The sequence below is a fragment of the Podarcis erhardii genome (genome assembly GCF_964252035.2).
Source record: "Podarcis erhardii genome assembly, chromosome: Z".
Taxonomy (NCBI): domain Eukaryota; kingdom Metazoa; phylum Chordata; class Lepidosauria; order Squamata; family Lacertidae; genus Podarcis; species Podarcis erhardii.
In genome coordinates, this window is record NC_138504.1 from 51,449,759 (window position 1) to 51,464,145 (window position 14,387).

Sequence of the window (14,387 nt, forward strand, 5' to 3'; positions counted from 1 at the left end):
TTTGAATCCAGATTGAGACCCAATGAATCCGGGTTTGAATCCAGTTTGAGACCCAATGAATCTGGGTTTAAATCCAGATTGAGACCCAATGAATCTGGGTTGGAATCCAGTTTGAGACCCAATGAATCCGGGTTCCCATCTGGGAAGAGATCCCAGGGTTCCAATTTGGGAAAAGATATCCGGAATCTGGGTTGGAATCCAGTTTGAGACCCAATGAATCGGGGTTGGAATCCAGTTTGAGACCCAATGAATCCGGGTTGGAATCCAGTTTGAGACCCAATGAATCCGGGTTTAAATCCAGATTGAGACCCAATGAATCTGGGTTTAAATCCAGATTGAGACCCAATGAATCCGGGTTTGAATCCAGATTGAGACCCAATGAATCCGGGTTTAAATCCAGATTGAGACCCAATGAATCTGGGTTTAAATCCAGTTTGAGACCCAATGAATCCGGGTTCCAATCTGGGAAGAGATCCCAGGCTTCCAATTTGGGAAAAGATATCCGGAATCTGGGTTGGAATCCAGTTTGAGACCCAATGAATCTGGGTTTGAATCCAGATTGAGACCCAATGAATCCGGGTTTGAATCCAGTTTGAGACCCAATGAATCCGGGTTTGAATCCAGTTTGAGACCCAATGAATCCGGGTTTGAATCCAGTTTGAGACCCAATGAATCCGGGTTTGAATCCAGTTTGAGACCCAATGAATCTGGGTTCAAATCTGGTGAGAGATCCCAGGGTTCGATTTTGGGAAAAGATATCCGGAATCTGGGTTCGAATTGGGGACAATCTCAGTTCGAACCCAAGGAATTTGGGTTCAAATCTGGAGCAAAGACTCCGGGATTCCGGGTTCGAATCTGGGAAGAGACCCCAGGAATCGGGTTCAAATCTAGAATGAGACCCCAAGAATTTGGGAAGAGATGCCAGGAATCAGCGTTCGAATCCAGTTTGAGACCAAATGAATCCGGTTTGAATCCAGTTTGAGACCCCAAGAATCCGGGTTCAAATTAGGGAAGTGATGCCAGGAATCCGGGTTCGAATCCAGTTTGAGACCAAATGAATCCGGGTTTGAATCCAGTTTGAGACCAAATGAATCCGGGTTGGGATCCAGTTTGAGACCCCAAGAATCCGGGTTCAAATTAGGGAAGAGATGCCAGGAATCCGGGTTCGAATCCAGTTTGAGACCAAATGAATCCGGGTTCGAATCCAGTTTGAGACCAAATGAATCTGGGTTTGAATCCAGAATGAGACCCCAAGAATCCGGGTTCGAATCTGGGAAGAGATGCCAGGAATCAGGGTTCGAATCCAGTTTGAGACCAAATGAATCTGGGTTGGAATCCAGTTTGAGACCCCAAGAATCCGGGTTCGAATCTGGGAAGAGACACTAGGAATCCGGGTTCAAATCTGGGGCAAAACCCCAGGAATCTGGGTTCGAATCTGGTGAGAGACCCCAAGAATCCGGCTTCGAATCTGGTGCCAAACCCCAGGAATCCAGGTTTGAACCCAGAATGAAACCCCAGGAATCCGGGTTCAAACCCAGGACAAAACCCCAAGAATCTGGGTTCAAATCTGGGGCAAAACCCCAAGAACCCAGGTTTTTACTCAGGGAATCGGGGTTCGAATCTGGTGAGAGACCCCAAGAATCCGGGTTCGAATCCGGGTTCGAATGTGGGGCAAAACCCCAGGAATCCGGGTTCGAACCCAGAACGAAACCCCAAGAATCCGGGTTCGAACCCAGAACGAAACCCCAAGAATCCGGCTTCAAACCTGGAAAGAGACCCCAAGAATCTGGGTTCAAATCTGGTACAATACCCCAAGAATCTGGGTTCGAACCCAGGACAAAACCCCAGGAATCCGGGATCGAATCTGATGCAGGACCCAAAGAATCCCAGTTTGGACCCAGGGAATCCGGGTTCAAATCTGGGGCAAAACCCCAAGAATCCGGGTTCAAATCTGGGGAGAGACACCAGGAATCCCAGTTTGGACCCAGGGAATCCGGGTTCAAATCCGGGTTCAAATCTGAGGCAAACCCCCAAGAATCCGGGTTCGAATCTGGTGAGAGACCCCAAGAATCCAGGTTCAAATTTGGGTTCAAATCTGGGGCAAACCCCCAAGAATCCGGGTTCAAATCCGGGTTCAAATCTGGGGCAGAACCCCAAGAATCCGGGTTTTTACCCAGGGAATCTGGGTTCGAATCTGGTGAGAGAACCCAAGAATCCGGGTTTGAATCTGGTGCAAAACCCCAGGAATCCGGGTTCGAACCCAGGACAAAACCCCAGGAATCCGGGATCGAATCTGATGCAGGACCCAAAGAATCCCAGTTTGGACCCAGGGAATCCGGGTTCAAATCTGGGGCAAAACCCCAAGAATCCGGGTTCAAATCTGGGGAGAGACACCAGGAATCCCAGTTTGGACCCAGGGAATCCGGGTTCGAATCTGGTGAGAGACCCCAAGAATCCAGGTTCAAATTTGGGTTCAAATCTGAGGCAAACCCCCAAGAATCCGGGTTCAAATCCGGGTTGAAGTCTGGGGCAAAACCCCAAGAATCCGGGTTTTTACCCAGGGAATCCGGGTTCGAATCTGGGGAGAGACCCCAAGAATCCGGGTTTGAATCTGGTGCAAAACCCCAGGAATCCGGGTTCGAACCCAGGACAAAACCCCAGGAATCCGGGATCGAATCTGATGCAGGACCCAAAGAATCCCAGTTTGGACCCAGGGAATCCGGGTTCAAATCTGGGGCAAAACCCCAAGAATCCGGGTTCGAACCCAGCGCAAAACCCCAAGAATCCGGGTTCAAATCTGGGGAGAGACACCAGGAATCCCAGTTTGGACCCAGGGAATCCGGGTTCGAAACTGGTGAGAGACCCCAAGAATCCAGGTTCAAATTTGGGTTCAAATCTGGGGCAAACCCCCAAGAATCCGGGTTCAAATCCGGGTTCAAATCTGGGGCAGAACCCCAAGAATCCGGGTTTTTAACCAGGGAATCTGGGTTCGAATCTGGTGAGAGACCCCAAGAATCCGGGTTCGAATCCGGGTTCGAATGTCGGGCAAAACCCCAGGAATCCGGGTTCGAACCCAGAATGAAACCCCAAGAATCCGGGTTCGAACCCAGAACGAAACCCCAAGAATCCGCCTTCAAACCCGGAAAGAGACCCCAAGAATCCGGGTTTTTACCCAGGGAATCCGGCTTCGAATCTGGTGAGAGACCCCAAGAATCCGGGTTCGAATCTGGGGCAAAACCCCAGGAATCCGGGTTCAAATCTGGAGCAAAACCCCAAGAATCCGGGTTCAAATCTGGAGCAAAACCCCAAGAATCCGGGTTTGAATCTGGTGCAAAACCCCAGGAATCCGGGTTCGAACCCAGGACAAAACCCCAGGAATCCGGGATCGAATCTGATGCAGGACCCAAAGAATCCCAGTTTGGACCCAGGGAATCCGGGTTCAAATCTGGGGCAAAACCCCAAGAATCCGGGTTCGAACCCAGCGCAAAACCCCAAGAATCCGGGTTCAAATCTGGGGAGAGACACCAGGAATCCCAGTTTGGACCCAGGGAATCCGGGTTCGAATCTTTTGAGAGACCCCAAGAATCCAGGTTCGAATTTGGGTTCAAATCTGGGGCAAAACCCCAAGAATCTGGGTTTTTACCCAGGGAATCCCGGTTCAAATCTGGGGCAAACCCCAAGAATCCGGGTTCAAATCCGGGTTCAAATCTGGGGCAGAACCCCAAGAATCCGGGTTTTTACCCAGGGAATCTGGGTTCGAATCTGGGGAGAGACCCCAAGAATCCGGGTTTGAATCTGGTGCAAAACCCCAGGAATCCGGGTTCGAACCCAGAACGAAACCCCAAGAATCCGGGTTCGAACCCAGAACGAAACCCCAAGAATCCGGCTTCAAACCCGGAAAGAGACCCCAAGAATCCGGGTTTTTACCCAGGGAATCCGGCTTCGAATCTGGTGAGAGACCCCAAGAATCCGGGTTCGAATCGGGGGCAAAACCCCAGGAATCCGGGTTCGATTCTCCGGATTTGAACCCGGATCCGGGGTTGTCTTTTCCAGAATATTCCCGCTCTCCGCTCCTGGTGGCCGTCAAGACGCACGCCGGGAAGAAGGCGCCGTCGCCGTCAATCATCCGCTGCTCCGCCCTCTTGCACCGGGCGCCATCAGGCGCCTCCCAGCTCCAGATGTTCCGGGCGCCGAATTCGGGATCTCCGGGGAGCAAGGCCACCACAGGTAGGGGGTGAGTGGATTCCCAGAGGATCCCAGGGATTGGGGAAGAGGGATGCCCAAATCTCTAGGATTCCTCTTCCCAGATTCCTCTTCTCAAATCCTCAGGATTCCTCTTCCCCAGATGCCTCTTCCCCAGGATCCCACTTCCCCAGGATTCCTCTTCCCCGGATTCCTCTTCCCAAATCCCTAGGATTCCTCTTTCCCAGATTCCTCTTCCCCAGATTCCTCTTCTCCAGATTCCTCTTCCCAAATCCCCAGATTCCCCTTCCCAAATCCCTAGGATTCCTCTTCCCCAGATTCCTCTTCTCCAGATTCCTCTTCCCAAATCGTCAGGATCCCTCTTCCTGAATTCCTCTTCCCCCAGATTCCTCTTCCTGAATCCACAGAATTCCTCTTCCCCAGAATCCCTCTTCCCCAGGATCCCTCTTCCCAAATCCCAAAAGATGTTCCGGGCGCCGAATTCGGGATCTCCGGGGAGCAAGGCCACCACAGGTAGGGGGTGAGTGGATTCCCAGAGGATCCCAGGGATTGGGGAAGAGGGATGCCCAAATCTCTTCCCAGATTCCTCTTCTCAAAAGATTCCTCTTCCCCAGATTCCTCTTCCCTAAATTCCTCTTCCCAAATCCTCAGGATTCCTCTTCCCCAGATCCCTCTTCCCCGGGATTCCTCTTCCCCGGATTCCTCTTCCCAAATCCCTAGGATTTCTCTTTCCCAGATTCCTCTTCCCCAGATTCCTCTTCTCCAGATTCCTCTTCCCAAATCCCCAGATTCCCCTTCCCAAATCCCTAGGATTCCTCTTCCCCAGATTCCTCTTCTCCAGATTCCTCTTCCCAAATCGTCAGGATCCCTCTTCCTGAATTCCTCTTCCCCCAGATTCCTCTTCCTGAATCCACAGAATTCCTCTTCCCCAGAATCCCTCTTCCCAAATCCCAAAAGATGTTCCGGGCGCCGAATTCGGGATCTCCAGGGAGCAAGGCCACCACAGGTAGGGGGTGAGTGGATTCCCAGAGGATCCCAGGGGTTGGGGAAGAGGGATGCCCAAATCTCTAGGATTCCTCTTCCCCAGATTCCTCTTCCCTAAATTCCTCTTCCCAAATCCTCAGGATTCCTCTTCCCCAGATCCCTCTTCCCCAGATTCCTCTTTTCAAAGATTCCTCTTCCCCAGTATTTCTCTTCCCCAGGATTCCTCTTCCCCGGATTCCTCTTCCCAAATCCCCAGATTCCTCTTCCCAAATCCCTAGGATTCCTCTTTCCCAGATTCCTCTTCTCCAGATTCCTCTTCCCAAATCTCTAGGATCCCTCTTCTAAAAGATTCCTCTTCCCCAGATTCCTCTTCCCAAATGCTCAGGATTCCTCTTCCCCAGATTCCTCTTCCCCAGATTCTTTTTCCCAATTCCCCAGGATTCCCCAGTCTCCAGGATTCCTCTTCCCAAATCTGTAGGATCCCTCTTCTCGAAGATTCCTCTTCTCCAGATTCCTCTTCCCTAAATTCCTCTTCCCAAATCCTCAGGATTCCTCTTCCCCAGATTCCTCTTCTCCAGATTCCTCTTCCCAAATCGTCAGGATTCCTCTTCCTGAATTCCTCTTCCCCCAGATTCCTCTTCCTGAATCCACAGAATTCCTCTTCCCCAGAATCCCTCTTCCCAAATCCCAAAAGATGTTCCGGGCGCCGAATTCGGGATCTCCGGGGAGCAAGGCCACCACAGGTAGGGGGTGAGTGGATTCCCAGAGGGTCCCAGGGATTGGGGAAGAGGGATGCCCAAATCTCTTCCCAGATTCCTCTTCTCAAAAGATTCCTCTTCCCCAGATTCCTCTTCCCTAAATTCCTCTTCCCAAATCCTCAGGATTCCTCTTCCCCAGATCCCTCTTCCCCGGGATTCCTCTTCCCCGGATTCCTCTTCCCAAATCCCTAGGATTCCTCTTTCCCAGATTCCTCTTCCCCAGATTCCTCTTCTCCAGATTCCTCTTCCCAAATCCCCAGATTCCCCTTCCCAAATCCCTAGGATTCCTCTTCCCCAGATTCCTCTTCCCCAGATTCCTCTTCTCCAGATTCCTCTTCCCAAATCGTCAGGATCCCTCTTCCTGAATTCCTCTTCCCCCAGATTCCTCTTCCTGAATCCACAGAATTCCTCTTCCCCAGAATCCCTCTTCCCCAGGATCCCTCTTCCCAAATCCCAAAAGATGTTCCGGGCGCCGAATTCGGGATCTCCGGGGAGCAAGGCCACCACAGGTAGGGGGTGAGTGGATTCCCAGAGGATCCCAGGGATTGGGGAAGAGGGATGCCCAAATCTCTAGGATTCCTCTTCCCAGATTCCTCTTCTCAAAAGATTCCTCTTCCCCAGATTCCTCTTCCCTAAATTCCTCTTCCCAAATCCTCAGGATTCCTCTTCCCCGGATCCCTCTTCCCCAGGATCCCACTTCCCCGGGATTCCTCTTCCCTGGATTCCTCTTCCCAAATCCCTAGGATTCCTCTTTCCCAGATTCCTCTTCCCCAGATTCCTCTTCTCCAGATTCCTCTTCCCAAATCCCCAGATTCCCCTTCCCAAATCCCTAGGATTCCTCTTCCCCAGATTCCTCTTCCCCAGATTCCTCTTCTCCAGATTCCTCTTCCCAAATCGTCAGGATTCCTCTTCCTGAATTCCTCTTCCCCCAGATTCCTCTTCCTGAATCCACAGAATTCCTCTTCCCCAGTATCCCTCTTCCCAAGGATCCCTCTTCCCAAATCCCAAAAGATGTTTCGGGCGCCGAATTCGGGATCTCCGGGGAGCAAGGCCACCACAGGTAGGGGGTGAGTGGATTCCCAGAGGATCCCAGGGATTGGGGAAGAGGGATGCCCAAATCTCTAGGATTCCTCTTCCCAGATTCCTCTTCTCAAAAGATTCCTCTTCCCCAGATTCCTCTTCCCTAAATTCCTCTTCCCCAGATCCCTCTTCCCCAGGATCCCACTTCCCTGGGATTCCTCTTCCCCGGATTCCTCTTCCCAAATCCCTAGGATTCCTCTTTCCCAGATTCCTCTTCCCCAGATTCCTCTTCTCCAGATTCCTCTTCCCAAATCCCCAGATTCCCCTTCCCAAATCCCTAGGATTCCTCTTCCCCAGATTCCTCTTCCCCAGATTCCTCTTCTCCAGATTCCTCTTCCCAAATCGTCAGGATCCCTCTTCCTGAATTCCTCTTCCCCCAGATTCCTCTTCCTGAATCCACAGAATAACTCTTCCCCAGAATCCCTCTTCCCCAGGATCCCTCTTCCCAAATCCCAAAAGATGTTCCGGGCGCCGAATTCGGGATCTCCGGGGAGCAAGGCCACCACAGGTAGGGGGTGAGTGGATTCCCAGAGGATCCCAGGCATTGGGGAAGAGGGATGCCCAAATCTCTAGGATTCCTCTTCCCAGATTCCTCTTCTCAAAAGATTCCTCTTCTCAAAAGATTCCTCTTCCCTAAATTCCTCTTCCCAAATCCTCAGGATTCCTCTTCCCCAGATCCCTCTTCCCCGGGATTCCTCTTCCCCGGATTCCTCTTCCCAAATCCCTAGGATTTCTCTTTCCCAGATTCCTCTTCCCCAGATTCCTCTTCTCCAGATTCCTCTTCCCAAATCCCCAGATTCCCCTTCCCAAATCCCTAGGATTCCTCTTCCTCAGATTCCTCTTCCCCAGATTCCTCTTCTCCAGATTCCTCTTCCCAAATCGTCAGGATCCCTCTTCCTGAATTCCTCTTCCCCCAGATTCCTCTTCCCAAATCCTCAGGATTCCTCTTCCCCAGATCCCTCTTCCCAAATCCCAAAAGATGTTCCGGGCGCCGAATTCGGGATCTCCGGGGAGCAAGGCCACCACAGGTAGGGGGTGAGTGGATTCCCAGAGGATCCCGGGGATTGGGGAAGAGGGATGCTGGGAGTTTGGGAATCCTCTTCCCCAGATTCTTTTTGTCAATTGCCCAGGATTCCCCATCTCCAGGATCCCTCTTCCCAAATCTCTAGGATCCCTCTTCTAAAAGATTCCTCTTCCCCAGATTCCTCTTCCCAAATCCTCAGGATTCCTCTTCCCCAGATTCCTCTTCCCCAGATTCTTTTTCCCAATTCCCCAGGATTCCCCAGTCTCCAGGATTCCTCTTCCCAAATCTGTAGGATCCCTCTTCTCGAAGATTCCTCTTCTCCAGATTCCTCTTCCCTAAATTCCTCTTCCCAAATCCTCAGGATTCCTCTTCCCCAGATTCCTCTTCTCCAGATTCCTCTTCCCAAATCGTCAGGATTCCTCTTCCTGAATTCCTCTTCCCCCAGATTCCTCTTCCTGAATCCACAGAATTCCTCTTCCCCAGGATCCCTCTTCCCAAGGATCCCTCTTCCCAAATCCCAAAAGATGTTCCGGGCGCCGAATTCGGGATCTCCAGGGAGCAAGGCCACCACAGATTGGGGGTGAGTGGATTCCCAGAGGATCCTGGGGAGTTGGAGAAGAGGGATCCCAGGGATTGGGGAAGAGGGATGCTGGGAGTTTGGAAATCCTCTTCCCCAGATTCTTTTTCCCAATTGCCCAGGATTCCCCAATCTCCAGGATCCCTCTTCTCAAAGCGGGATCCCCAGAAGATCCTAGGGAGGTGGGAAGAGGGATTTAGGGAGGTGGGAAGAGGGGTCCTGGGCAAGAGGGATCCCGGATTCCCCTTCACCAGGATTCCTCTTCCCAAATGCCCAGGATCCCTCTTCCCCGGATTCTTCTTCCCCAGGATCCCTCTTCCCTAAACTCCTCTTCCCGAATCCTCAGGATTCCTCTTCCCCAGATCCCTCTTCCCCAGGATTTCTCTTCCCAGATTCCTCTTCCCCAGGATCCCTCTTCCCTAAATTCCTCTTCCCAGATCCTCAGGATTCCTCTTCCCCAGATCCCTCTTCCCCAGATTCCTCTTCTCAAAGATTCCTCTTCTCAAAGATTCCTCTTCCCAAATCCTCAGGATTCCTCTTCCCCAGATTCCTCTTCCCAAATCCTCAGGATTCCTCTTCCCCAGATTCCTCTTCTCAAAGATTCCTCTTCCCCAGATTCCTCTTCCCCAGATTCTTGTTGATTAAATTCCTCGTCCCAAATCCCCAGATTCCCCTTCCCAAATCCCTAGGATCCCTCTTGCCCAGATTCCTCTTCCCCCAGATTCCTCTTCCTGAATCCACAGAATTCCTATTTCCCAGAATCCCTCTTCCCCAGGATCCCTCTTCCCAAATCCCAAAAGATGTTCCGGGCACCGAATTCGGGATCTCCGGGGAGCAAGGCCACCACAGGTAGGGGGTGAGTGGATTCCCAGGGGATGCTGGGGAGTTGGAGAAGAGGGATCCCAGGGATTGGGGAAGAGGGATCCTGGGGAAGAGGGATCCCAAAGTTCTCTTCCCCAGGATTCCTCTTCCCGAATCCACAGAATTTCTATTTCCCAGATTCCTCTTCCCCAGATTCCTCTTCTCAAATCCTCAGGATCCCTCTTCCCCAGGATTCCTCTTCCCTAAATTCCTCTTCCCAAATCCCCAGGATTCCTTTCCCCCAGATTCTTCTCCCCGAATCCCCAGGATCCCTCTTCCCGAACCTCCAGGATTCCTCTTCCCAAGTACCCAGATTCCTCTTCTCTAAATTCCGCTTCCCAAACCCCCAGGATCCTTCTTCCTCAGGATCCTCTTCCCAAATCCCCAGGATCCCTCTTCCAAAACTCTTCCCCTGGATCCCTCTTCCCCTGGATCCCTCTCCCTGTATCTCCGGCAATCCGTATTTCCAAAAAGCCTCCTAGAAAGAGGATCCTTTTCAAAGCCTAAATCCCAAAGAGACATTGAATCCCAGGGGATCCCAGGCGGTGATCCAGCCTGACCCCCAAACTCGATCCCTCTTCCCGCCCCACAGAAAGCGTCTTCAGCCGGAGGGTGGAGAGCAAGTTGCAGAACAACTACGACGAAACCAACTCCAGCTCCCAGAACTCCAGCGGTAAGTGGATCCGGGATCTCGAACCCGCAACCGGGATCTCGAACCCGCAACCACGGGGTCCCTAAGCGCTTTGAGGGCTCGCCGTTGCCCCACCAAGCGGTCTGGGAGATCCCTGGGGTGGGAGACTTGAACCCACAACCCGGGATCTCGGACCCGGGATCTCGAACCCGCAACCGGGATCTCGAACCCGCAACCGGGATCTCGAACCCGCAACCACGGGGTCCCTAAGCGGTTTGAGGGCTCGCCGGTGCCCCACCAAGCGGTCTGGGAGATCCCTGGGGTGGGAGACTCGAACCCACAACCCGCCTTGAACCCACAAACCGGGATCTCGAACCCGCAACCTGGGATCTCGAACCCACAACCCTGTATCCCCCCAAGTTGTCTAGGAGATCCCTGGGGTGGGCGACTCGGACCCAGAACCCACCTTGAACCCGCAACCTGCCTAGAAGCCGCAAGCCGGGATCTCGAACCCAGAACCTTGAACCCACAACCCGGGATCTCGAACTAAGAACCTTGAACCCACAACCCGGGATCTCGAACCCGCAACCTGGGATCTCAAATCCACAACCTGGAACCCGGGACCTGGAACCTGGGATCTCGAACCCGCAACCCGGGACCTCGAACCTGGTGCCTTGAACCCCGACCCCTGGCCCTCGAACCCGCAACCTGGGATCTTGAACATGGGATCCCAAACTCACAACCCAGGATCTCGAACCCGCAACCTGGGATCTCAAATCCACAACCTGGAACCCGGGACCTGGAACCCGGGATCTCGAACCCGCAACCTGGGATCTCGAACCCGCAACCCGGGACCTCGAACCTGGTACCTTGAACCCCGACCCCTGGCCCTTGAACCCGCAACCTGGGATCTTGAACTTGGGATCCCAAACTCGCAACCCGGGACCTGGAACCCAGGACTTTGAACCCGCAACCTGGGATCTCGAACCCGGGATCTTGAACCCGCAACCTGGGATCTCGAACCCGGGATCTCGAACCGGCAACTTGGGATCTCGAACCCGGGATCTTGAACCCGCAACCTGGGATCTCGAACCCGGGATCTTGAACCCGCAACCCGGGACCTCGAACCTGGTACCTTGAACCCCGACCCCTGGCCCTTGAACCCGCAACCTGGGATCTTGAACTTGGGATCCCAAACTCGCAACCCGGGACCTGGAACTCAGGACTTTGAACCCGCAACCTGGGATCTCGAACCTGGGATCTTGAACCCGCAACCTGGGATCTCGAACCCGGGATCTCGAACCGGCAACCCGGGACCTCGAACCTGGTGCCTTGAACCCCGACCCCTGGCCCTCGAACCCGCAAGCTGGGATCTTGAACATGGGATCCCAAACTCACAACCCAGGATCTCGAACCCGCAACCTGGGATCTCAAATCCACAACCTTGAACCCGGGACCTGGAACCCGGGATCTCGAACCCGCAACCTGGGATCTCAAATCCACAACTTGAACCCGGGACATGGAACCCAGGATCTCGAACCCGCAACCTGGGATCTCGAACCCGCAACCCGGGACCTCGAACCTGGTGCCTTGAACCCCGACCCCTGGCCCTTGAACCCGCAACCTGGGATCTTGAACTTGGGATCCCAAACTCACAACCCAGGATCTCGAACCCGCAACCTGGGATCTCAAATCCACAACCTGGAACCCGGGACCTGGAACCCGGGATCTCGAACCCGCAACCCGGGACCTCGAACCTGGTGCCTTGAACCCCGACCCCTGGTCCTCGAACCCGCAACCTGGGATCTTGAACATGGGATCCCAAACTCACAACCCAGGATCTCGAACCCGCAACCTGGGATCTCAAATCCACAACCTGGAACCCGGGACCTGGAACCCGGGATCTCGAACCCGCAACCTGGGATCTCGAACCCGCAACCCGGGACCTCGAACCTGGTGCCTTGAACCCCGACCCCTGGCCCTCGAACCCGCAACCTGGGATCTTGAACATGGGATCCCAAACTCACAACCCAGGATCTCGAACCCGCAACCTGGGATCTCAAATCCACAACTTGAACCCGGGACCTGGAACCCGGGATCTCGAACCCGCAACCTGGGATCTCGAACCCGCAACCCGGGACCTCGAACCTGGTACCTTGAACCCCGACCCCTGGCCCTTGAACCCGCAACCTGGGATCTTGAACTTGGGATCCCAAACTCGCAACCCGGACCTGGAACCCAGGACTTTGAACCCGCAACCTGGGAACTCGAACCCGGGATCTTGAACCCGCAACTTGGGATCTCGAACTCGGGATCTCGAACCGGCAACTTGGGATCTCGAACCCGAGATCTTGAACCCGCAACCCGGGACCTCGAACCCGGCCTGGCCAATCGGAGAGGGACCCTGGCGCCTCTCGAACCCGCAGCCCAGGACCTTGAGCCTGGGACTTTGAACCCAGGACCTTGATCCCACAACCCGGGATCTCGAACCCGGAACCCAGGACCTCCAACCTCCAACCCAGCACCTCGAACCAGGAACCTTGAACCCACAACCCGGGATCTCGGACCCGGGATCTCGAACCCGCAACCGGGATCTCGAACCCGCAACCGGGATCTCGAACCCGCAACCACGGGGTCCCTAAGCGGTTTGAGGGCTCGCCGTTGCCCCACCAAGCGGTCTGGGAGATCCCTGGGGTGGGAGACTTGAACCCACAACCCGGGATCTCGGACCCGGGATCTCGAACCCGCAACCGGGATCTCGAACCCGCAACCACGGGGTCCCTAAGCGGTTTGAGGGGTTGCTGTTGCCCCACCAAGCGGTCTGGGAGATCCCTGGGGCGGGAGACTCGAACCCACAACCCGGGATCTCGAACCCGCAACCTGGGATCTCGAACCCACAACCCTGTATCCCCCTAAGTTGTCTGGGAGATCCCTGGGGTGGGCGACTCGGACCCAGAACCCACCTTGAACCCGCAACCTGCCTAGAAGCCGGGATCTCGAACCCAGAACCTTGAACCCACAACCCAGGATCTCGAACCCGCAACCTGGGATCTCAAATCCACAACCTGGAACCCGGGACCTGGAACCCGGGATCTCGAACCCGCAACCTGGGATCTCGAACCCGCAACCCGGGACCTCGAACCTGGTGCCTTGAACCCTGACCTCTGGTCCTCGAACCCGCAACCTGGGATCTTGAACATGGGATCCCAAACTCACAACCCAGGATCTCGAACCCGCAACCTGGGATCTCAAATCCACAACCTGGAACCCGGGATCTCGAACCCGCAACCTGGGATCTCGAACCCGCAACCCGGGACCTCGAACCTGGTGCCTTGAACCCCGACCCCTGGCCCTCGAACCCGCAAGCTGGGATCTTGAACATGGGATCCCAAACTCGCAACCCGGGACCTGGAACCCAGGACTTTGAACCCGCAACCTGGGATCTCGAACCTGGGATCTTGAACCCGCAACTTGGGATCTCGAACTCGGGATCTCGAACCGGCAACTTGGGATCTCGAACCCGAGATCTTGAACCCGCAATCCGGGACCTCGAACCCGGCCTGGCCAATCGGAGAGGGACCCTGGCGCCTCTCGAACCCGCAGCCCAGGACCTTGAGCCTGGGACTTTGAACCCCGGACCTTGATCCCACAACCCGGGATCTCGAACCCGGAACCCAGGACCTCAAACCTCCAACTCAGCACCTCGAACCCAGAACCTTGAACCCACAACCCGGGATCTCAAACCCGGGATCTCGAACCCGCAACCGGGATCTCGAACCCGCAACCACGGGGTCCCTAAGCGGTTTGAGGGCTCGCCGTTGCCCCACCAAGCGGTCTGGGAGATCCCTGGGGTGGGAGACTCGAACCCACAACCCGCCTTGAAGCCACAAACCGGGATCTCGAACCCGCAACCTGGGATCTCGAACCCACAACCCTGTATCCCCCTAAGTTGTCTGGGAGATCCCTGGGGTGGGCGACTGGGACCCACAACCCACCTTGAACCCGCAACCTGCCTAGAAGCCGCAAGCCGGGATCTCGAACCCAGAACCTTGAACCCACAACCCGGGATCTCGAACTAAGAACCTTGAACCCACAACCCGGGATCCACAACCCGGGATTTCGAACCCAGAACCTTGAACCCACCACCCGGGATCTCGAACCCGGGATCTCGCACCCGCAACCGGGATCTCGAACCCGCAACCACGGGTTCCCTAAGCGGGAACTTGAACCCACAACTTGCCTTGAAGCCACAACCCGGGATCTCGAACC

The 14,387-nt window shown here is 54.6% G+C and overlaps 1 protein-coding gene across 1 annotated transcript in view; it reads left to right on the top strand.

The window, feature by feature from the left end:
* LOC309334321 (zinc finger protein 618-like) overlaps nt 1-10,296 on the top strand; it is a 57,244-nt gene extending 46,948 nt beyond the window's left edge. The window contains exons 9-10 of the mRNA XM_081848570.1: nt 4,054-4,227; nt 10,080-10,296. Coding sequence (XP_081704696.1) covers nt 4,054-4,227; nt 10,080-10,225 — 320 coding nt within the window. The 3' untranslated portion in view covers nt 10,226-10,296. The remainder of the gene's footprint in view (nt 1-4,053; nt 4,228-10,079) is intronic.
* Nucleotides 10,297-14,387: the final 4,091 nt, after the last annotated feature.